Source organism: Miniopterus natalensis, chromosome 14 (assembly GCF_054644295.1).
Source record: "Miniopterus natalensis isolate mMinNat1 chromosome 14, mMinNat1.hap1, whole genome shotgun sequence".
Classification (NCBI taxonomy): domain Eukaryota; kingdom Metazoa; phylum Chordata; class Mammalia; order Chiroptera; family Miniopteridae; genus Miniopterus; species Miniopterus natalensis.
This window is the reverse complement of record NC_142094.1, coordinates 48,626,419-48,649,691: the sequence shown is the minus strand read 5'-3', so window position 1 is coordinate 48,649,691 and position 23,273 is coordinate 48,626,419. Positions and strand designations below refer to the sequence as shown.

General features: G+C 35.2%; 1 protein-coding gene across 3 annotated transcripts; it reads right to left on the bottom strand.

Moving 5' to 3' along the window:
* Positions 1-278: 278 nt before the first annotated feature.
* Positions 279-22,521, bottom strand: PDCD4 (programmed cell death 4). 3 transcript variants are annotated; one of them, XM_016212135.2, is made up of 13 exons: positions 21,533-21,636; positions 20,232-20,302; positions 17,961-18,067; positions 16,005-16,307; positions 14,378-14,472; positions 12,677-12,790; positions 10,289-10,510; positions 8,729-8,826; positions 7,734-7,848; positions 4,262-4,369; positions 3,664-3,774; positions 2,868-3,007; positions 279-1,016 (listed from the first exon to the last, which is right to left on the bottom strand). In XM_016212135.2, exons 3-13 carry the CDS (start codon positions 18,001-18,003, stop codon positions 956-958), a joined length of 1,410 nt encoding a protein of 469 aa, XP_016067621.1. In that variant the 5' UTR covers positions 18,004-18,067; positions 20,232-20,302; positions 21,533-21,636; the 3' UTR covers positions 279-955. The 3 variants fall into 3 exon arrangements, with proteins under 3 accessions (XP_016067621.1, XP_016067622.1, XP_016067623.1); XM_016212136.2 differs by lacking the exons at positions 20,232-20,302; positions 21,533-21,636 and adding an exon at positions 22,475-22,521; XM_016212137.2 differs by lacking the exon at positions 21,533-21,636 and having other exon boundaries at positions 16,005-16,265; positions 20,232-20,976.
* Positions 22,522-23,273: the final 752 nt, after the last annotated feature.

Genomic DNA, 23,273 nt, shown 5'->3' with positions numbered 1-23,273 from the left:
TTTCTTGAAGAATATTTTGTAAGACACATTATTTGGTAATAGAACTTAAGAAGGATGAAAGGTAGTATGTATTTTAGAAATTTCATTAGGCTATAATTTTTTTTAAAGTGTGCATGCATTTCCCAAGTACAATATTAAAATAAATACTATTGTACTTTTAAGTTTGTAAGAAACAAATTCACTAGGTTCAAATACACTCCCTTATATTTTAAATTTGCTATGTGAAATAAAACTCTTTTTAAAAACCTGAAACAAATGTACTCCCAATAAAGACTCAATACTGCTTCACATGTTTTATTTTGTCATACATTCTTCTAGAACCGGGTTCATTCTTCCAGTTTTGTAGAAAAATAGATGTTCCAGCCACCATTTACCTAACTGTCTAGTCTTTAAGACCAATCAGTATGTTCCCTGGAAAGATGAATAAGTCTCCTAACTCATTTTCTTAAAATTCTTTAAGACAAATAACTTTTTTTTTACTCCCAAAGCACAGTATTTCAACAGCAGCAGCCAACATGGGGTTTTAGCAGCTTAACTTTACCCCCTAAATAAAGCTTTGTATAAACCAGTGATTTTACTACAAAAACACTGTCCTTGAAAGAAAGGAGTAGCAATCTGACATCAATGCAAAACTTGGAATGATTATGTCATAAACATGGCACTTACAAAAGGTAGCTTATGAGAACATTCCACTCAAGAAGTGGTTACTTTTCTGTCCCTCCTTTACACGGTCAAAAAAAACCCCAAACAACAAAAAAAAAAAACACTTGCTTTAAAAATCCCCCTTAAATTTAAGTCTATAAAATTTCAGAAATGCCTTGTACCCAAAACAAGTGCCTAAAAAAAAAAACAAAAAAAAACAAAAAAAAAAGAAACTGTGCTAACAACTCTTACAATTCAGGTATGTTTGGTTTTTTTTTTTTTGTAACATCTAAGACTGCAAAAGTTCTTATATTCAGTAGCTCTCTGGTTTAAGACGGCCTCCATCTCCTTCACTTACAAAACGTTTTCTGCCCCTGTAATGCAAAAAACATAAACATGAAAACACATACAAATTCTGACTACAGTCAATTTAAACAATTTAAAACTTGGTATTTCCTGGTTATCCATTAAGTTTTAAAAGGTTGTATTGTTTAAAACAGAAAAATCAGTAGGCCTCTAAATCTTCTGAAAAGGACTCTTTCCCTTCTATATATATCCTAGAATATAGCATATCAAATGAACTGCTAATCTGAGCAGTTTTTAGTTGAATAAAAGCTTAATTATTGAAATAAGTTCACTGTTGAAAGGGAGTCATGTTTAAAAAAAGTTAAAATATAAGGCAAACATTGCTATTTAGAAATTTAATATTTCTACTGTTAATATTATCTGAAAGCTAAACAGTAAACCAAATAGGAAAGAACAATATAATCTGGAATTATGCAAACTAGACCTACACAACCTATCAAAATATCTATGTTTAAAATTTTAAATTTTTTTCAGATGTAAAAAAGCTTTAACCCAAGTATGAAAAAATAAATCAGAATCAAATTAATTCCAGTCTGTGCCCCATTTTGGGATTCATGCTATTTCAAACTCAAGCGGCCTTGCTCTGTACTGTAACCACATTTTAGCTACATGTAGTAGCAACAACCCATGAGAAATAGTTGACCAGCAGCCTAAAGCAATAAGCGGAGAACAGTATAGGCAGAATCAGCCCTTATTCTCTGACCCTAAACCAACATGCACAGATACTTGAGGCCATACACAAATGTGCACGTCACAAACTAAATAAGCAGGAGAAGAGAGGGTAAGAGTCGAAGTTCTATGGTGTGGGTCTATAAGAAGTTTAGGTATCTCCTCAAATGAGAATAAAGCGTAACAAATAACCAGTTAGACCTTTGAACAGAGGCTGAAACTTCTAAAAAGCCAATACCAGGGTGTTGACTCCTTTTCATACTAAGTCTAACTGGAAACCAACTATATTTTTGTGAACATAAAAGCACACACTATGGTATTAGGAGACCAAGGTGGGGAACAAAGCAGTAAGTAGCAAGAAGTCTTGACAAAGTTGACAGTTCTACTGATGTATATACTGCTTGGCACATCAGTACATAAAGGGTGCCATCACCAAGTAGAGACCTACATTTTCAAATATTTTTATCAAAGCCATTAAATTGTATCTTCCACTGTTATCTTTTCCTTCTCTCTTAATGGTTTCTACTTTCTAGAACAAGGGACACTACACCAAGAAGTACTTTTCTGAGATTTAGCACTCACAATACACTTAAATAAAAATACACAAAGCTTAGGAAATTTTTGATAAAAATTGTAAAAACAAAATGTACATAAAACAGACCCACATAAGATAAGCTATTACTAAAGAGTTTGTTCCTAGTAGCACAAATATAAAGTCAGATCCAATTAGCCCCATTTCTCCATTCTGTGAAGGAGCAAAAGGAAACAACATAAGGTACAGGAATGATCCTAGGTCTCTGAAGCCAGAAAAAGTCTGGATTCATCCTTGGCCTCTATCATATGTGACCTTCGAAAAGGTACATTACACCTCCCTAAGCCTCAATTTTCTCATCTTATTGATGGTAATATCTACACTGAAATAATACTTAAACTATTTAGAACAGAACCTGGTACACAAAACTGCTCCACAAAATTAGCTTCCCTCCAGTGGCTTTATGAGTTTAGATTCACAATGGGGCAAAATAAGCTTCACCCTTGTTTCTCCATAAACACAAAATAGATGATTTTCACACTTGAGTGCTCCAGGGAAGATAGTATTATTTTTATGACAGAATTGGAATGATAAAAAATTAGCTTAGCCTTCCCAAGCACCTCACCCAGTATTTTAGGTTGAGAAAGTAATAAAGTACCTTGAAGGACAAAGATCTCTGAGTTGTTTGGAAATGATTCCAGCCTGAAAACATTCTTCTACAAATCTCTCAAGCACAGAGTATGAATATGGGACATCCAGATTAATGTCTGGAATTTCATTATAAATTCTCTCATAACCCTAAAACAATGAAATTGTATACAGAATTGTTAGCCCATATAAAATACATAATGCCATACAACTCATCACTGTCATCAAGCTATATTTAAGGCCAAATGTTCATATAATAAGACTAAAGTCAAGTCTGAACCTTGAAAAATACAGGTAATAGGTACATTTGTTATAGGGTGTTTAAGTTAAAACTGCTGTCTCAAAAGATCTTCAGGCAGACATCAGATATTAGACACATTTCTTTCCTATCTACTTCTCTATATAGTACATTTACTACATTTAAAAAAAAAAAGTCAAGAAAGAACTTCACTCACACTTTAATAGCAATGCATACAATTTTAAATAATAATAAATTAAGTACTTTAAAGTATAATTTGCCAAATGTTCATGTTTCTCTCTAGATATAAAATAGAAACCATCGAACCCTTGAGGAAGAACAATCACATTTTTAAAAACACAGGTTAAAAAAAAACCTATTGAAGTGTTACTTTCCAAGAAATGGCTGCAAGAGACTCAAACGTAAACATTGCCATTAAAAAAACAAAAAACTATAGACATAATACTACTAAACATATCTAAAGGAAAATGTCATTAATTCATCATCTGTATTCTATCATATATTTAAGGTATAAGCTAAAAATTGTTCAAAATAATGTTATACTTACTCTTTTCATTTGGTCTAGAGTAATGGTAGATGATTTCCAAAGGGATTTTAATAAATCCAAAATCATCTTAAATGTACTTTCTCCAGTTGACTCCAAAACCATTACAATGGCCTAAAAATTGAATGAATGCATGAATGTATTTTTGGTCATTAGTTCATATAAGAAAATGCTCCTAAAATGTATTAGATCCATTTAATATGTAACCATAATCATCATAACAATTTAGAAGCAACTTTCTCCATTAGTGTTAATTTGCTTTAAATCCTCACCCAAGGATATTTTTCATTGATTTTCAGAAGAAGAAAAAAACGTATGTTATTAAAGAAGCATTATGTCACTGCAGTACAAAAAGGGACAAAAGAGCCTTAGCCAGTGTGGCTCAGCTGGTTAGTCTGTCTCCCCATGCACCAGAAGGTCTCAGGTTCAATTCTCAGTCGGGGCACATATGTAGGTTGGGGGTTTGATCCCTGGTCAGGGCAACTGGTCTGTGTATCTCTCTCACATTGATGTCTCTCTCTCTCTCTCTCTTCTTCCCTCTCTAAAATCAATTTTTTTAAAAAAGAACACAATTCTCTTTGGAATATCAAAGTAAACTTACTTCATATACAAGCTCATGGTGAAAATGAGGTACTTCCAGTTCTTTAAGGCAATGTTCAGCTTCAGATATGTCTCCAGAGAGTAAATATTCTTTCAGCAGCATATCAATCTATTAAGTTTGAAAATTGAGATGTGTTAGAACTTGTTTTTAAAAATTGTGCTGCCCGGCCGGGCATGGCTCAGCGGTTGAGCGTCAACCTAGGATCCAGGTGATCAGGGTTCGATTCCCGGTCAGGGCACATGTCCGGGTTGTGGGCTCGATCAACGACTCTCTCATCATTGATGTTTCTATCTCTCTCTCTCCCTCTCCTTTCCCCTCTCTGAAATCAATAAAGATATATTAAAAAAAAAAAAAAAATTGTGCTTTGTCAAAGGATTTACTTACCCTCATTCTCAATATACATGATGAAATAGATTACAAACAGCTGTCTAAGAACATATAGACTTGACACCATCATAACAAAATTTTTTCATACAAAAAGTCAGTCTTCAATTTTTAATTGGTTCTTTATTATGAAGAAAATGAAGCACTTCAGTGTGTCTTAATAATCACTGAGATTTACAAATAGACTTAAGTCATACATGGCCTGAGTTGACACCATAATTTTTTAATGCTCCCTGTAAAATAAGGGATCTTAAGTACCACTAGAGGGCACTAACTGAAAGTCTCCAAATGAACTTTTGAAGTGGCACAAACTCTCACTTTCATCAAGATGACCTTAAAATTGCACTGAGAGCCAAAAAAATGAAGTATCAGGGTTTTTTTTACTAGACAGGGTAAAGATTTCCATATACTTTTCTCTAAAAGTGAGGATTTGAAACCCATTATCTACAACATTCATGAGTATTTCAGCTTCCAGTTATAAACAGCTAAAGAGACAAGTCTTGTCTTTCCTATTCAAATTTATACAATAACATCTATGGCCCCAGAGAAAATGGGGAAAAGTTTTCGGCTTGAGAATGTCAACTAGGAATGTTCTTCCCTATACATTACCTGTTAAAATCACCTTTGCACCTAGTAGATGCTCAATGCTGGCTAACTGAGTAAAATAATCTCATGTGTCTCTACTTCATATTTCATACTTCTAAAACATATTTCATAAAAAGTAAAATAAAATTTGATTAACAGAATACATCCTTATAATTCCTATTATGCTTTAGAAAATATTTACATGTCATTTGAGTAACATTTTTACTCTATTTAAATTATATGACTTAGTTTTTAAACTTTGTTATGTAACTGAAAGTATTTTAAATGTTTTCCATCAGGTTCCATGAATTTTTGAGAATGATGAATTACGAATACATGTATACATTTCTAAAAGTCCTCTTTGTCCAACTCATCCTTCCATATAAAAGTAAATGAATATCCAAATAATGTCAAACTGAAATACTGGGTAGTTTTATTTCAATTTTTATCTTGACCACTTTTTGTTGAGATAATTTACATACCATAAAATAGTTTGGGAGTTCCTCAAAATATTAATTTTGGAGAGTACAGATATTTCTCAACTTACAATGGGATTATGTTCCAATAAACACATCGTAAGTTGAAAATACTGTAAGTCGAAAATATATATAATGCACCTAACCCACCAAACATCATAGCTTAGCCCAGTCTACCTTAAACATGCTCAGAACAACCTACATTAGCTACAATTAGGCAAAATCATCTTGCTTCCACTGCCCAGCATCACAAGAAAGTATCAAACTGCATATATCACTAGCCCAGGAAAAAATCAAACTTCAAAGTACAGTTTGTGCCCTAGGCGGTTTGGCTCAGTGATTAGAGTATAGGCCCTCAGACTGAAGGGTCCAGGGTTCAACTCCAGCCAAGGGCACATGTCTGGGTTGCAGGCTCCATCCCTGGCCCTTGTCAGGGCGCATGTGGGAGGCCAACCAATTGATGTCCCTCTCTCACCCTTCCACTCTCTGAAAAGCAATGGAAAAAAATATCCTCAGGTGAGGATCAAAGCACAGTTTCTACTAAATGCATATAGCTTTCACACCATCATAAAGTCAAAAAATCATTAAGTCAAATCATCCTAAATTGGGGACTACCTGAATTACCATCTTAATCATATTAAGTCTTTTAATCCATAAACACGGGCTATTTATTTAGGTCTTTCATTTCTTTCAACAATGTTTTGCCGTTTTCGGTGTATAAAACTTGTACTTCCTCTGATAAGTTTATTTCTATTTTCATCTTTTTTATTTTATAATTATTTTGTTAATTTTATTTCTGTTCATGCATTGTTAGTGTGCAGAACTAAAATTGAATTTTGTATATTGAAAGATCAATATCCTGCTACCTTGTTGAATTCATTTATTAGTTAATAGTTTAGTTTTTTGCTTTTTTTTGTATAGATTCATTTGGTTTTCCTTATACAGATCGTGTTAGCTGGGACTAGAGAATTTACTTCCTTTACAATCCAGGTGCCTTTTATTTCATTTTCTTGCCAAATTGCATTTGACTCACTGGTTAGAGCATTGGCCCATGGACTGAAAGGTCTAGAGTTTGATTCCAGTCAAGGGCACATACCTCAGTTGTGGCTCGATCCCCGGCCCCCATAGGGGTGTGGGAGGCAACCAATGTGTCTCTCACATCAGTGTTTCTTTCTCTCTCTCTCTCCCCCCACCCCCCATCCACTCTCTCTGAAAAGCAATAGAAAAAATGTCCTCGGGTGAGGATTAAAAAAATCTATTAAGTATCAAAACTACAGTCACATATAAAGATTATAATCTAAAATTAGAATCACATGAACTATAAGTCTTCTAATTTTCTTTAAAATATGCAAATAAGATTAATTTTTTGTTTGTTAAGTTTCTTGTCATACATCATCATTTTACTGCCAGAAAAAAAATAATCCAGAGACTAAATCTGGCATTTTAATGTAATAAATTACTTCTTTGAAAGCTCGCATACAGGTAGTGAACCTCCTTAAAAAATCTACCACTATGATCTACTCTAGTGTTCATAACTCATAATTTATAATCTGAGAATTATATTCATAATTCATAATTTATAATCTAAAGAAAACTCTTAAGTCCAATCCTTTCATTTTATGTGAGTTTCAAAATGCTCATATAAAGTGTATTTTTTTTTTTTTTTGGATAACTACAAGAGAAAATCTTATTTCAACAGTATTTGAAAATTTTAAATACCAATGTAAGAAAAAGAATTCATGCATTCCTTTGAGGTTCATACAGAGCTTGCTTAATCATAAAGCCCTTTTAAGTTAACCCAGTCTCCTTTTTTAAGTCAAAGAAATCATACAAATTTAATAACAATTATATAATTATTGGATAATCTATAGGAAAAGGTACAAAGCCAAATATACAGAGATTATTCAATTTTCCTTTTGCAGCAACAAGACTTAATTTTTGTCCACAAAAATACCAGCTAGAAGGCATAGTTTATTTCCCTAGAAGAATACATATAAACTAAGTTAAAGATATTAACCAATAGTTACCTCTTTAACAAGGTGATGAACAGACTTCTGCCCACCTCCAGAGCCCCACACGCTATCTTTGCGCTTTCCACCTTTAGACATACTCAGGAGCACAGTAGCCTTGTCCAGAGCAGCTCTACAAAAAAAATAATTAATTTAACTTTGACATTTGGACATGATGCAGGTTGACCAAATCATGGGTAAAGTTGAAAAAAACAACATAAAATTTAAGTCTTTTTAAAGACTACTGTTTAAAATAAAAATCTGGAAGCAAAATTAAAAGTTGCTTCTCATGTTAATATTCTCATCTCTATTATTTCCATATCTCAATCAACAAAAATCTAATGTTATTAAAAAATAAGTCACCTATCCTGAGAAGGAACACTTCACATAAAACTAAGTTTTACGCCGGGCTGGGCGTGGCTCAGCGGTTGAGCGTCGACCTAGGATCCAGGCGATCGGGGTTCGATTCCTGGTCAGGGCACATGCCCGGGTTGCAGGCCGCAGCCGATCAATGACTTTCTCATCATTGATGTTTCTATCTCTCTCTCTCCCTCTCCTTTCCTCTCTCTGAAATCAATAAAGATATATTTTAAAATATATATATATATATTTCTGTAACAGATAAAATACAAAATAAAATGGAAATGGGGCTCCTTTGTTAATACTGTCCATCTTATTAGAATATTAAATAATTACAGAATGTTAAAACTGGAAGGGACCTTAAATACTCTAAGTCGGATCCTTTCATTTTATAAATAAGGAAACTGAGGCCCAGAAAAGAGTGGCTTGACATGAATGGTTTAAGCTAAAACCCAGAGCTTCTGCATTATAGTAATGTTCTCTTCCTATTATATCAGGCCAACCACCTCTCAGTTTTGTTTTAATAGTGGAGAATACAAACAAATGACAAATAGATGTCTATAATGTCTGATTAATTCATGTGTCATTTCAATAGAATCCTGTAGCATTTTCCCCTCATTTGAAATTCTAAGTAGGAAAATTAATTTACTTACCTAGCCTGTACACAATCTACAGTTCCTCTGTAACTATCAATATAGGTATTACACAAAATTCCATCTCCAACAGCTCTAGCAATAAACTGGCCCACCAACTATAATAAGAAAAAAAAAAGCTGTATTAAAAAATCTAAAATAAACCTTTACAGAATACAATTTCTAAATACATAAATGATGGAGACTGGTTAAACTACATAGTCAATACCTAAAACAGGCTGGAGTATTCAAAAAAAATTTTCAGCACCTACTAATCATGCTTGGCACACACTCCCTCTTAACCTTCAAGTTAAGTGACAGAGGGGGGAAGACCTCTCTTTTGCTCACTACTGAATCCCTAACACCTTACCTTGCATAATGCCTGAAACAGAGTATGTGATCAAAATGCTTAAGTCAATGACTTAAAGTCAAGAGAAATCCCTTATCTGGAAAAAAATGGGACTAGGTTTTTCCCAAAAAACTGATTAAGAGAATTTATCTCATGGTGAAAAGTTGTGTAGAAATATTTTTGTAGAAATATTTATCTGAAAGTATGTTCATAGCATTATTTCTTATAAAAACTGGAAAAAACTTTAGTGTCCAAAGGTATGGTTAAATGGTACACAAATAAGATGGTACATTATGTGACCACAGGGAAATATATTTACATTTTATGGTGTAAGGAAAATCAAGTTTACAAATAGCATATTCAATACGATCCATTTTTTATTAAAATAAAAACATAAGGATATATAAAAACTATACATTTATACCCACAGAAAGTAGAATGGAATATTGTAAACAGTGATTATTTTTGCTGGCCCTTTTCTTCATTTTGGCTTTTATTTTTTCAAAAATTTTGTAATAAATATGAACTTACATAATCATTTTTTTAAAGTATGAGTATTGGTGTAAAAAAAAGTCCATGTTTGAATCACAGCTTTCAGGAATTAACCTACCTATACTCTATTCCTAAATTAATGTTTAAGTTCTCCTACCTTGATTTAAGACTTTGGTCAAGGAACCAGCAACAATTACACACATTTCAATCTCAAACCAGAAAATCATGTTATAATGTCAGCCTGTATTAAGTCTAATAAAAGTATAAGGCTTTGAGAAAAGAAACATAAACAAAAGCATAAACCATGAATTTTCTAACTATTTTCTCACAACGCCACAAAAAGGAGCAGTCTTACTTATGATTACTTTTTTAATAAACATTAGGTAAGCAAATTCAATCCTCGATAACAACAATCTACATTTTTTAAGAATCCCAGCACATAAAACAGCTTAGCTGCATATAATAGAGAATTTACAGACAGGAAAAAAAAGTGTGACCTAAAAACTATAAAGAGCATTGGGGGAAAAGATATAAAATTATAGTATGATGAAAACTGTTTGGGGGGGAACAAAAACAGCTCAGGAAAAATACACTAAAATGTTAAGAGGGCTATTTTTGTGTGGCAGGAAATATGGACCATATTTTCCTCTTTCATCAAAAAAATTTCCTAGGAGTTTGTATTATTTCTATAACTGAAAGAATAGTGGAGGAAGATAATGAACAAGAAAAACCATACAAACCTGTGGTGCTCTAGGAGTATCCAACGCTAATTCAGGTAGATCTTTCAACAATTTATCAAATGATTTTTCTACATCATTTGTGCTCATTACTGTTCCACAAAGGTCAGAAAGAAGCTTAGATGTCATTTCTCTATGACTAGCCTTTCCCTCCAATGCCAAGGACACTGCCAACACTGGTACTCCACTTTTCATTTCACCAAGATTTAAATCTCTTAGCATTTCCTATTCAAAAAACAAGTATTTTATTTTTGAAAAATCAAGATTTTATATATCATTACCTCTCCCCATTTGGAAATAATCAGAGAAGCAGTCATATTTTAAGGGATAGGATAAATATATCTTACTCTGCATATAAATTACATATTGACCCACTTCGTCAAGCTTCAATGAACTATCAATGAATATCAATGAACTCAAGAATGTGAATTACATCCCTATCTGGGTCGTTCAGTTGGTTAGAGCCTCATCCCTATTTAGCTGCTTGGGTTGTGGATTCGATCCCAGGTCAGGGCACATACAAGAATCAACCAATGAGTGCATAATAAGTAGAATAACAAATCAATGTTTTCTCTCTCCCTCCCTCTCAAAATCAATCAATTAAAAAAAAGTGAATTGCACCTAAAATAGTTTCTTAAACCACATATTATTATGAAGTTTGGTGTTAGGAGTTAACTAATCCTCTGCCTTACAAGCTCTTAACATTATTTCTAGGAATACTGCTTTATAAGCATTTATGGAGAAATTCATTTTATATTATCATGAGCTGCTTATACTCTACTTTTCTGCAAAACTTTCTCTTCACACAAAAATTTACTTTATACTGTCATATGAAGTTTAAAATGAGATCTTAAACCATTGTTTTTAAGTGGGATTATTGTTTTAAATGTTGAAATAAAGTTAAAATTCCCTATTAAAAATACAATAGACTTACTGACTACTTATAATGTATCGGGCATTGCAACAGTCATTTTATTTCATATTATCTTATTTAATACTCAAGCAACCCTTTGAGGGGAGGTATTATCACCATACTCATCATAAACAAAGCACAGCAAAATTAAGTACTTGCTGAGGGAGGGCACACAGCTGGAATAAAGTTGGAAATAGAATGTAGTCATTTTGACCCTGGAGGTTAAATTCTAACTCAGTTACTTGGAGTGCCTTCCTTTTTACTTAGTTTTCTCAGAATATTTAAATCATGGTATATTACTAAAAGAATGCCACTACTATTTTCACAAGCACCTATCTGGTGTCCCTATTGTCTCTTCCCACTCCAGTTCATCTTTCTGGACTGAGCCTGAACAGCTAAATCAATGCCTTTAAACACAACACTCCTCCTTACTGAAAAACCCTCTCCAGCCATCTTACCATGGCAACTAGATGGCTCAGAATCATCTCTCTATTACTCTCCATTTTATGCTTCCGTAACACTCTGCTCACAGTACTACTCAGTTAACACACACACAGCATACTATTGGTCCCATGCTAGTTAGATAACAGGCTTTCAACAGTCCCTGCCCTCAAAGGACTTAAATTCTTCCTCTATAATATAATGTTTCACATTGTATTTTAATAATGTTTATCATTCTCTCACTTCACTGAGCTTCAAAAGGGCGGGAATCACCTGTTACAAATTTCTCCACATGGAATGCACTGAACAAATATTTGTTTCCTATTCAAATCCTATGAATCCAAAGATATCAAACCTTCAGGGTATCAGACAACCAAAAAAGCCAAGTCTGAATTAAAAGAATCTAAAAAGTCTTCTAAGAGTTGCAATTTTATTACTTTAAATCAGTAAAATCCTAATTAGACCAATAATTTTATTTTACCCCTTTTAGATGTACTTTATGAAAAATCCATAACACAGTAAATGTTCCCATAACAAATTACCAATTTGTTCTCTTGGTTTCTGTATACATTCTTTTTTTCAAATCTTTACCTGTGTTCTTTTTTTTTTTTTTGGACAAAGTACAAAGATAAATTGTATCCTAATCCTAAACATTGAAGTGAATGTCAAAAAAATGAAACTTAGGCATTTTTAACTGAGATCCCTTAGGAGGCTTAAGGTCCATAAATGCCTTGAAATTGTTAAAATTATATTTTATAAACTATCAATTATAAAAATACTTTGTAATTTAAAAAATTATAAAAACATTGTGTTGTATCATTTTTCAGGGAAGGAAATGGCACATAGGTAAGAATTAATCTAATCCCAATAGGTAAGAATCTAAATTCATGAAATTTTACTCCATTTTTTAGTTAGAAATTTATTTATACAAAAGAAAATTCTTAAACTTACTCAGTGACCCAAGATCATTCTAGATATGTTTTAATAGTGTTTTCTCTCCTCTATGAAATAAATTATTATTGCAACTTGAAACCTACCGCAACTTCGTTAGTATCTCCATGCTCAAAATATTCCTGTATGATTGGTGTTAAAGTCTTCTCAAATGCTGTTTCATCCAAAGGCAAAACTACAGTTTCATAAACACAGTTCTCCTGGGAAGGGAAGGGGAAGAGTTATAAATTAAAGAACAAAATATTCAGATAAACTGAAATTGTTTTATAATTTTATATTCCAACTGATTAGTAATCTCAATTCTGGGGGAAAAGACACGCTATATGCTTTGATCACTTATATAAAAATAGAGTTTGTCACTGTTCTTTTACAAAATCTAAATATAATAAACCAATACACAGATTAGAACCACCAATCACAGCAAATATGACTTGCTTCCAACTCCCCATTATCTTTTGTTAATTCTTCGTATCTCTCACAAAACCAATCCATCAGTGACCAAAAAGCTTTAAGATGGCTTCCTATCATATCTAGTGTTTTCATTATAACCACATTTTTAAAAAATGAAATAGGAACCAAAGCCTTCATGATTGGTATTAACATAGTAAAACGTCTGTAAAACAAAAATCTATGTTGTAGCGACAAAAAATTCTCTAAGTGAAAAGCACTATTAAACTGAAATTTCAAAAACAAGTATCCCCCTTCTCCTATGCAAAAATCCCTGAAATGTTTATATACAACTTATGACTGGCTTACATCTAACAACATAAAGTTGAAAGATTATATATTAAAACTAGAACATTTAGCAAAGTTTCTATAGTATTTGAATCCTACTGTTTTTAAAATATATTTTTTTATGTTCTCTTAGAAATATTTCCATATCCAACTGTTAAAATAGTTAAAAACATACATATAAACAATACACAATAAAAACAATCTAACATATACCCTGGTAACTTCCTATCTAAAATTTTCATTACCACGTCTTGTCTTATACAGATACTTTATCCAGAGATGTGGGGTGTGAGGAGGAGGAACAGACAACAGGAAGAGTAAATGGAAGTACCGGATGAAAAAAAGACTGGCCATGAGTACTAATTATTAAAGCTGGTAAAGCTAGGAGACAAATACAAGCAGGTTCATTATACTATTCTACTATTGTATAAGTTGGAAATTTTCCAGTAAAAAGATAAATATATGTAAACTCATTAGAAAATCTATTAAAAATGTATATTCTCAGCACTATCCCTAGAAAAAAGATCCAAGTTTCAAAACTACCAAACTTAACATCCTAAACAGCAATATGTAAAAGAAGCTTAATATCTGTCTTTCATGATATTCAAAATATATATATTCTTCTCAATTTCTCATTACTATAAAAACTAAATTAACTCAAAAGAATTTATTGAAAAACACTCAACTTGATAATCTTAAGTGAATTTGTAAAGATCTATTTTTGATTCACTTCAGAAACCAAATAAAAATTAATATACATTAATATCAGTTATCTTGTTTTCCTAATCCAAAATTAACCTAACAGTCTGAGGTTCTGGGTAAATATATGACTTACATGCCTATATTAATATGTGTGTGTATATACATATATAATTGTACACTACATATACACACATTAGTATATATAATCATATATATGACTTAACAGTTATAAATAATAAATACAGGCATAGAACATATGATTTGACAAACATATGAGTAAACTACAAACATGAGATCAAAAAAGTTTGTAAGTATTTAAATATATATTAAAAAAGCAAAAACACTGATACCTGGTCATCATCATAGTTAGGATCTTTCACATCCACCTCCTCCACATCATATACCTGTCCAGGTGTACCCCAAACACCTTTGCCTCCTGCACCACCTGAAAAGTTTTAAATTGAGAAGGCAAAGAGACAAAGTTCATAGTTCATAAATTTTAATTTCAGTTAAAATTTGAGATAACTCTATATGTTCAAATGTTAATTAAAATAATAGTTAAAAAACTATTTTAATTTGTTAGGCTTTTTTCCCACTTGAGAGTTATACTTTGACTCTTTTTATTCAGATCACTGCCTTTTCAGTAATTAGATATTTTATAACCTACACAGAAACATCAAGTTGAAATAGCTTATAAAGTTAAAACTAAAAAGGCAGCTGCTTTAATTAAAGCAAAAGCAAACCAAAACAAAAAAAAGATCAGAAAAAATAGCTATATTGGGGACCTCAAAGGAGGTGATGTTAGTTTACTTCTAAATTTTATTTGACATTTCTTGAGACCAAAACAAAAAGAAATTATGCTGAGCCAGTAAAATGTGGCAAAGAAAACTCAATTAGGAAGAAATTAACAAAGAAGCACCTTGACCACCATAAAAAGTTTTAAAGTCAAATACTCTTTAGAGATAAAAGTACATATTAAACTATACTTTGCAACTAGCAATGTTACAAAAAATTGCTATTTAAGCATTAATAACACTGACCATTTCTCTCTACTTCTATATACAAGCCGAACAGAAGTTTAATAAATGCAACTTTCAAAGATGCTTTCCTACATAAACTTACTGAAATGTTTTGACAAGGTGCAATATGTTGAATTATTTTAAAAGAAGGTTACAGTATCGCCAGTATTTTTTGGAGGTTTTTATTTTATATCCAGAGTACAATCCTTGCCTCCAGAGCAAAACAGAACCTGAGAACTAGGCTCCGTTTTGATCCGACCATGGCTATAGACGATTCAACAAGAACTACTACTTTGGAAAGAGGAGAAAAACATTTTGCAAGAATCCTAGGCTATGAGTTGAAGCCGGGAGCTTCTGAAAGCACCAAGTTGTACCAAAATCCTACCACAGACAAAAGCTGACAGACCCCCTCAATCAACAAATGTTTACATACAGATACCTACATAGCTAGTCATTACTCCAACCACTGGAGATACAGCGGTAAAACAGGCATTCTATTCCAGTACCCAAGATAAACAGAGCTAAAGAAAACTGGGAACCAGATCTATGATATCATTAAAATTCTGAGAAAAATATTACCAATCAAATTTATGTACCATGTATTCTTCACATGGACATAATCTGATTCATTAGGCAATAGGGATGATGAATTCCTGACCCTATTTCTTTCAAGCAAGGGAAGAGAGTACATGCACAATTCATAACTGTGAAAAATGTCAGTGTGTATTTTGCTGGAAAATAAAGTTCTGCTCAAAAAAACTATATCTATTCAAATAAGAAAAAAGTCTCAAAGAAAAAGTGGGATGATCCTCAATTTAGTACTATGTAAGAAATATATACAAACCACAAAATCTTACGTTATCACTGTTTAAACTTCTCTCACTCGTAGAACAAGGAAAGTGCAGTACGAGAACCTGACAGTATTTTCCACGTGTGTCTGGGTGTGGTGTGCACCAACCTTTCTTTGGTAGTCCGCGTCCCTTCCCAGATCGAGATCGCCGATCTAGCAGCCTTCCCTTTGGACTGGTTGGTACAGTTACTCCACTTCTAATTGCTTCGCTTCCATTATCACTGACTGAATCGCCTCGGCCGGAGTCCCGGGATGAGTTTTTCCGCAGTCGCCTTTTTGCCTTGGCATTAATTCTTGCTTCATTAATGGAGGATGCCGAAATCCAATTTCCATTTATCTCGTTCTTTATATCCTCAGTCCCAGCATTTTCTTCATCACCAGAGAAGAGAGAGTCACTTAAGTTATCAGGATCTTAAAGAGGAAAGTGAAGAAAGAAAATTCTAAGTATGTTAGTCATCTACTGTTATACCAATTATAGTCATAAGTTACATTAGGTTGAATCACATAAAATTACCATCTTTGTAGGTCAGTCATGGTCACATATTAGCAATTTCATATGGTTCAATCTAATAAATGATGACTAAATAGGATTACTTTTCACATCATCAAGGAACGTAAACAAGGCTTTGAATTTTAATGAACAAAATTTACTGAAAGCATGCTATCTTCACCTGTTTAGACCATATAATCTATCCTAATATAAACACCAAATAGACTATTACTCAGCCATAAAAAAATGAAATATTGCTATTCATGACAACATGAATGGAATCCTGAGAGTATCATGCTAAGTGAAATAAGAGAGAAAAAAGACAAAAACCATATGATTTTGCTCATATGTGGAATATAAAACAAAGAGTAACAAACAAACTTCAGATGCAGACAAGAGAATGGTGGCCACCAGAAGGGGAGGAGAGTGCAGGAAGACGGAGTCAGTAAAGGGGGTCAAATAAGCACAAGGAAACTAGATGTTGGGTGTAGATTGCACAACTGAGTATACAGATATAGAACTATAATCTTATACCTGAAAATTATATAATGTTATTAACCAATGTTACCCCAATACATTTTAAATATATGTAAAAGTATTTTAAAAGAAGCTATTACTTATATGTGAAATATAATCTTAAAGTGTATTATTACCATCCCCACCTCAATGAAGGAAGTACATGATACCCACTTATAACCACAAAAAAACAAATACAGTACCCATATAGCTATTGTGTATAGCAGCACCAAAATAATCATTAATTACTATAATAATTTTTTATTATCATTTTCTAGCACTCTTGAAATCAGATTTATAAATACAAAATGGCAAAGAAGTTTCAACTTCAAAGTGTCTGTTCAGATCAAATAAAACTATATAACTTGTAAGCAACAGTGAATTAGTCATTGAAAAAATGAAGCTGTATTATTAAAGAGTAAAATATATTTAAATTACAAAAAAGAATCATTTCCAATATTAATAAAATTATAAGCAAACAATTACTTAAAATACACTAATATGAAAGCTCTCAATTTCTGAACAGTTGAAAACCCTAATGAACTCTCCACAAAGGTTATTCTAAAAACTGGAAACACATTTCACGTTGTCTGAAATAATTCAGCATCTGGACATCTATTTCAAAAATCCATCTTTATAATAATGTCCTATTGAGGTATGATAAAAAATAAGGGAAAATACCCTTAGGTAATTTATAAAATATAAATTAGTTAGGAAAGATACCAGTAACAGTTTATGTTATAGAAATCACTAACTAGCTCATGTGAAAGTATTACTGAGCAAGTTCACTATTCTCCACTCTGTACAATATAGTTAATTATAAAGAGTGTTAACATATGGAATGGGAAAGGATAGGCAGAAAAATAAGGGTGTGATGAATTTCTATGAAAATAAGATTCACAAACTTGATTTTAAAAACAACATATGACCTATTTTCTGGTAGCATGAATAAGATGGTTTTTAAAGTAAAGACGGTTCTAATACCATGTTTTCATAAAATTTGGTATGGCCTCAAACTTGCTCATAATACAATCAAGGTTCAAAATATTAATACTTACCTGCAGGGTTTACATTCAGTATCTGCTCATTTTCTACGTCCATTATTCCTTAATTTCAAGTGCACTGATTAAATTACCAAATGGAAGACTTCCTTTGGGATCTATTTCTTTAAAAAGAAAAAAAAAGTTTCAATATTTTTCCAAACTGATATAATTAAGGTAAATTCAATCTACTTAATAACACTGTAAAAAAAAAAAAAAAATCCGCCCTGGCTAGTGTGGTTCAGTTGGTTGAGCATCCTCCCACGCACCAAAAGGTTACGGGTTCCATTCCCAGTCAGGGCACATGCCCAGGTTACAGGCTTGGTCTCCGGAGTGCTGACAGATGTTTCTCTCTCTTTCTCTCCCTCCCTCCCCCTTCTTCTCTAAAATCAATAAATATATACATTTTTTTTAAATCACATAATTCTTTTTTTAAAAAAGACTTCACTTCACTTTCAAAGATAGCTTACCCTAAATAATATTTGATTCCAATCTTTCTGACAAGTTTTTCTGTGTCCAAAAAAAAAGGTCCCTATTTCTGGATGTGCCAAATTACTCCTTTAACTTGGAATTAAAAGAGATTGCTATATATGTTTATTTCAAGTTAAAAGAGTATACACACACACACTTCCAATCCTTTAGGAATAACAGGCCTCATAATTAACCTGATATAAATAAATATTGGATAGTTTGCTACCCATGAATTATTAGTACTACAAAATGCAAACAGAGTTTTGTTTAATCAAGAATATCACATGACTGTGTTATTATTCACTCTACAACATATCTAAAGGCAGATAGATCTGCCATTTCATCACCTAGGTATCCATAATTACTGTTATGCAACTTTGAGATTGGGAGAAACTTTTTAGTTGATTTCCATAACAAGTGTATTATTTTTATAATCTGAAAAACACACTTAAAAATTATCTTACCTATTTTAAAAAGGAAAAAGTACAATGACATTAGCATCTCAGTATTTTAGACCTTAGTTTCAAAATGGCTTAAAGGTTTTGATGAAATCGATTATCTTTTATTTAGACAATTAACTCAGTGATATAGAGACTATCAAAATATATTTTCACAAGAACTATTGCCAGATGGTATAACCAAATGTGACTTCAGAATCTCTCTGGAAATATTTTTCAAATAATGGTTTAGAGTACTTAAGTATTTACAGGTTACATACAAGTCCTTCCAGTCATTTACAGTAATTTTACTAGCAGTGTGCTCTTCCTTTAAAACATAAAATGCACAAATTAATGAAAATGACTAATGAACTACAGAAAAGGTTATTTTTCTCACATAACATAACAGTAGATGTCATTCTATTTTTTTATTTTTTAATCCTCACATGAGGGTATTTTTTCCATTGCTTTTTAGAGAGACTGGGAAGGCGGTGGGGGGGGGGGGGGAGAGGAGGGGAATGATAGAAACATTGATGTGAGAGAGACACATTAATTGGTTGCTTCCCGCACATGCACGGACTGGGGCCCGGGATCAAGCCTGGAACCGAGGTATGTGCTCTTAGCCATAATCGAACCCCGGATCCTTCAGTCCACACTCCACAGGATGACACTCTAACCACTGAGCCAAACTGGCTAGGGCTTTTTTTTTTCTTCTTTTTTTTAAGATGTCATTTTAGAATAATGATATATAATGCCTCCTGGAAGATGAAATTGTCTTTTAAATTCCTCTATATGTACTACTTTAACATCTTACAAGTTTATAGCCCCTTTCTCCAGAAAAGGGTATTATTTTGTAGAACAAAAATAAACACACACACCTTTTGTTAAAATCATATTCTCAATATGATATAACCCTTAGGCTACTAAAATGCTACCATGTTGCTTCAGAAATTAACAAAGTGGTGACATCACTCCAATTCTATTCTGAATAAAAAGACATGATTTTATATAAATACCTCTTAATACCATAATTCCCACAAACTCCGGATTTAGGAGAAAAAATAACCTTAAAAATATATACAAGAGATACATAGATATGCACACGAAAATAGTTTGCAAATCTAAACCTTTAGTTTGAAAATGCTGTATCTGTTTCATTTCTGTATATGAACTACATGTCACAGTAAAGTGAAAATGTCATATGATGTGTGTATGACTTTTTTACACTAGAGTTACGTTAAAGTCTTTTCATACTTGATGCAAGTATAATCTGAGAAAATACTTCCTGCAGAACATAATAAAGGAAATGAAACCATCATAACTGATGTTTACAAAGCCCTTTATAATTCAAAAACAATTTTACATGCATTATTTCATGTACCTCTCAGAACAATCTTGAGATAAGTACTCCACTTTGCACAGAACTAAACAGATTCTGAGAAGGCAAGTGATCTGTCCACAGAGAGAAGGCTGCTCAGTGAAAGAACCAGGATTAGAATCTAAACCTTCTAAATCCAGCATTGTTTGCACACATTTAATACCAAATTTTAGTATACCACAGGAAGTTTTTTTTTAGGGTTAAAAAAAAACCTTATTAAAACATAGACTCCTATTATTACATCAAATTTTTAAATACTGCTTTCCAAACATTAAAAATGCTTATTTTAAACTATTATACAGAAGACATTCAGTTGGGCAAAGAAAATTATCAGGTAATGACTATAATCTATACTGTTCCAAGTTTGTTTTTATTAAGTAATCATTTTTAAAAAATAGCCCTGTTTCTTCAGGCAACAATAATGCAATCAAGAACTCAGTCACACTTGACAGCAACACAGACATTTGGAGAAGCATAAAGTTATGTTCCCTGTTTCTACTCCCTTCAAAGCAGTGGGGTTCCCCCCACCCCGGTTTACCTAACAACCCTTAAGATTTTTGCCCCCAAATTAAGAAAATGTAAAGCAAAAAATTTAAACCTCCAGACTTCATACTAAACTACAAAATTAAGTTTCAGTAAGAAAACAAAACTACACGTTAGACAAAATTAAGGCTGAAATTAAACATTGTTTTCATTTCTACAATGTGTTTCACAAAAACATATACCCAGATGTCTTCAACTGCCAAGACACTCCTTAAAAGATAGAGCCTAGGCCTCTTACCCGCTCCCCTCCCCCACAAAAAAATCTATTCCCTGAAATACACCTGATAATCCACTCGGACAATTTTTGAAGTTCTGTCCATATGTTAGGTAGAAAATTATTTGTATTCATTCCAGGGCTACAATTACAGCTAATTAGCAACCAAAGAAAATCAGCTAAAAGTATTTAACCACAATGATGCAAAAGCGAGCACTACAGAAAACACCAGTGTCATTTCTTTTTGCACTCCTAGCAACTATTTTTCCTATTACTACAACAGACAAACCAATCGAAATGTAATGCCAAGACGCCTGCTGAGATACTAGGGAATTTAATAAACCTACAGTGAAGGAAGGGTAAGGGCATAAATACGAATAATTAAATTCACAACACATCGGTAGTGGTTCCTTTTTTGAAAAGTACATAGTGGTTTCCTATAAAAAGCCTTACATTAGCAAGAATGCCAAAATTCTAAAATTCAACAGTAAAAACATAAGTAGAAACAGGCGGTGACTGTCTTTTCCACACGAAGCTGCATTTTTACCTGTTTTAATTAGATTCTATACTGTCGCTAGCTACATAGCCAGCTCTCACAGGGGCTCGGGGAGACGGGCGATATTGACTTTAGCAAACCGTTTTAAAGCTCTTGCAAAAAACAAAACACAACCCTCCCATGAACGTTGCAGCACGAAATTGACAAATGCAACACACACAGCATGCTTTTCACAGAAAGGGGGCTCTCTTCCTGTCTTTGTCTTCTCCGGGAGATTTCATTTAAACCAAAAACTCAAAAAGCCAAAGAACAAAAAACGACCCTTTGCCTCAGGAGGGGAGCAGCGACGTCCGCGCAGGGCCGGCGGCCGGCACGTGTCCGCCTCCCGCGCCCGGCGAGCGCGCCGCCGCTCCGCAGCGGCCGGCCCGCTACCCCGCCGCGGGCGCAGGCCGGGACCCCCGCCGCCGGTCCCGACAGGCCCCCGGGGCGAGGGGCTGGGCCGGCCCGGGGCAGGCCGGGCCTGGGGGCGCCTCTACGGCAGGCTCCAGAGGAGGCCGGGGGGCGAGGAGGACGCACGCCTCCCCCGCTGGATTTCAGTCAGGCTAGAAACCCGCCTCCCAACGCCCACTCCCCCGATAAACATGAAGCCTCGGCCTTCGCGGGGACGAGCAGGGCCCCTCTCCGCCGAGCGCCTCGCGCGCCTGGCGAAGCAGGGATGGGGTCCGGGAGGGGGCGGGCCCGCGCCGCCGCGCTCCGGGCCGGGGCCCAGAGGAGGGGGCCGGGGTGGGCTCTCCGCTGCCCCGGGCGTTGAGGCGGGGCCGGCGGGGCTCGGAGGAGGCGGCCGGACCCCAGCCCCGCCGACCCGGACCTGACCAGACCCGGCCGCGGCCTCCACGCCCCCTCCCCCTCCCAACGTGCGGCTGCATCCGAGAGGGGCCGGGGCTGTGGAGAGGGCGCAGTCCTCCCGGGCGTGCGAGTCGCGCCGGTACTGACCCCTCGGGCCGCTGCCGCCGCCGCCGCTCCCCTGGGTCCCTGTCCGCTGACCTGACCCCCTCAGCCTCCGCCGCTGCCTCGGAGCGTCTCCGGCCGTTCTCGCTCTGTTTTTGTTTTGTTCTACCCAGTAACACGGGGGCGAGAGCCCGGCGTTTATTGGACGAGGCGAAGAGGTCGGCTGGCCAATCGTAGCGGTGGAGCTGGAGCTGCGGAAAAGGGAGGGAAGTGAAACGTGGAAAGCTGGGCAGGAGCCCAAGAGCGCGCATGCGCGTCTGCTTTCCAGAACCGGGAGCGGGAGCGGGGCGGCGGGAGCGGGAACCGGAGCGGGAGGCGGGGGTTGGGAGGCGCGGTGGGATGGAAGCATGGGTGACAGGGCAGCGCCTTGGAGTGGGGACTAGGCTGAGGCTGCCTTGGCCCGCTCGCCCATTCCCCTCACGGGCGGTCGGCGGATTCGGCTAAAGCACAGGCTTGGGGCTTCCCGAGGGCCCTGCCCTCGTCCCCGGAGCCTCCTCAGGGGCCCACTCCTTCCAGTCCCCTCTCTTGCTGGCCCCTGCTCACCCCGAGGCTCCTAGGTGTGCAAACCCCACGCTAAGGAGTTTATCCCAGTGAAAGCTCTCAGCCTTTGAGATGGAGGTCACTCCCATTTTGCAGATGAGGAAAGAGACAAACACTCCTTGAGACCTGGGGCGGGCCGGCTGGTTGGAGACCTGCCCCTGGCCGAGAGGTTTCGGGTTTGACCCCGGTGGGCACGGAACCCGGGGTGCGGGCTCCATCCCTGGAGGGGGTGCCTGTGGGAGGC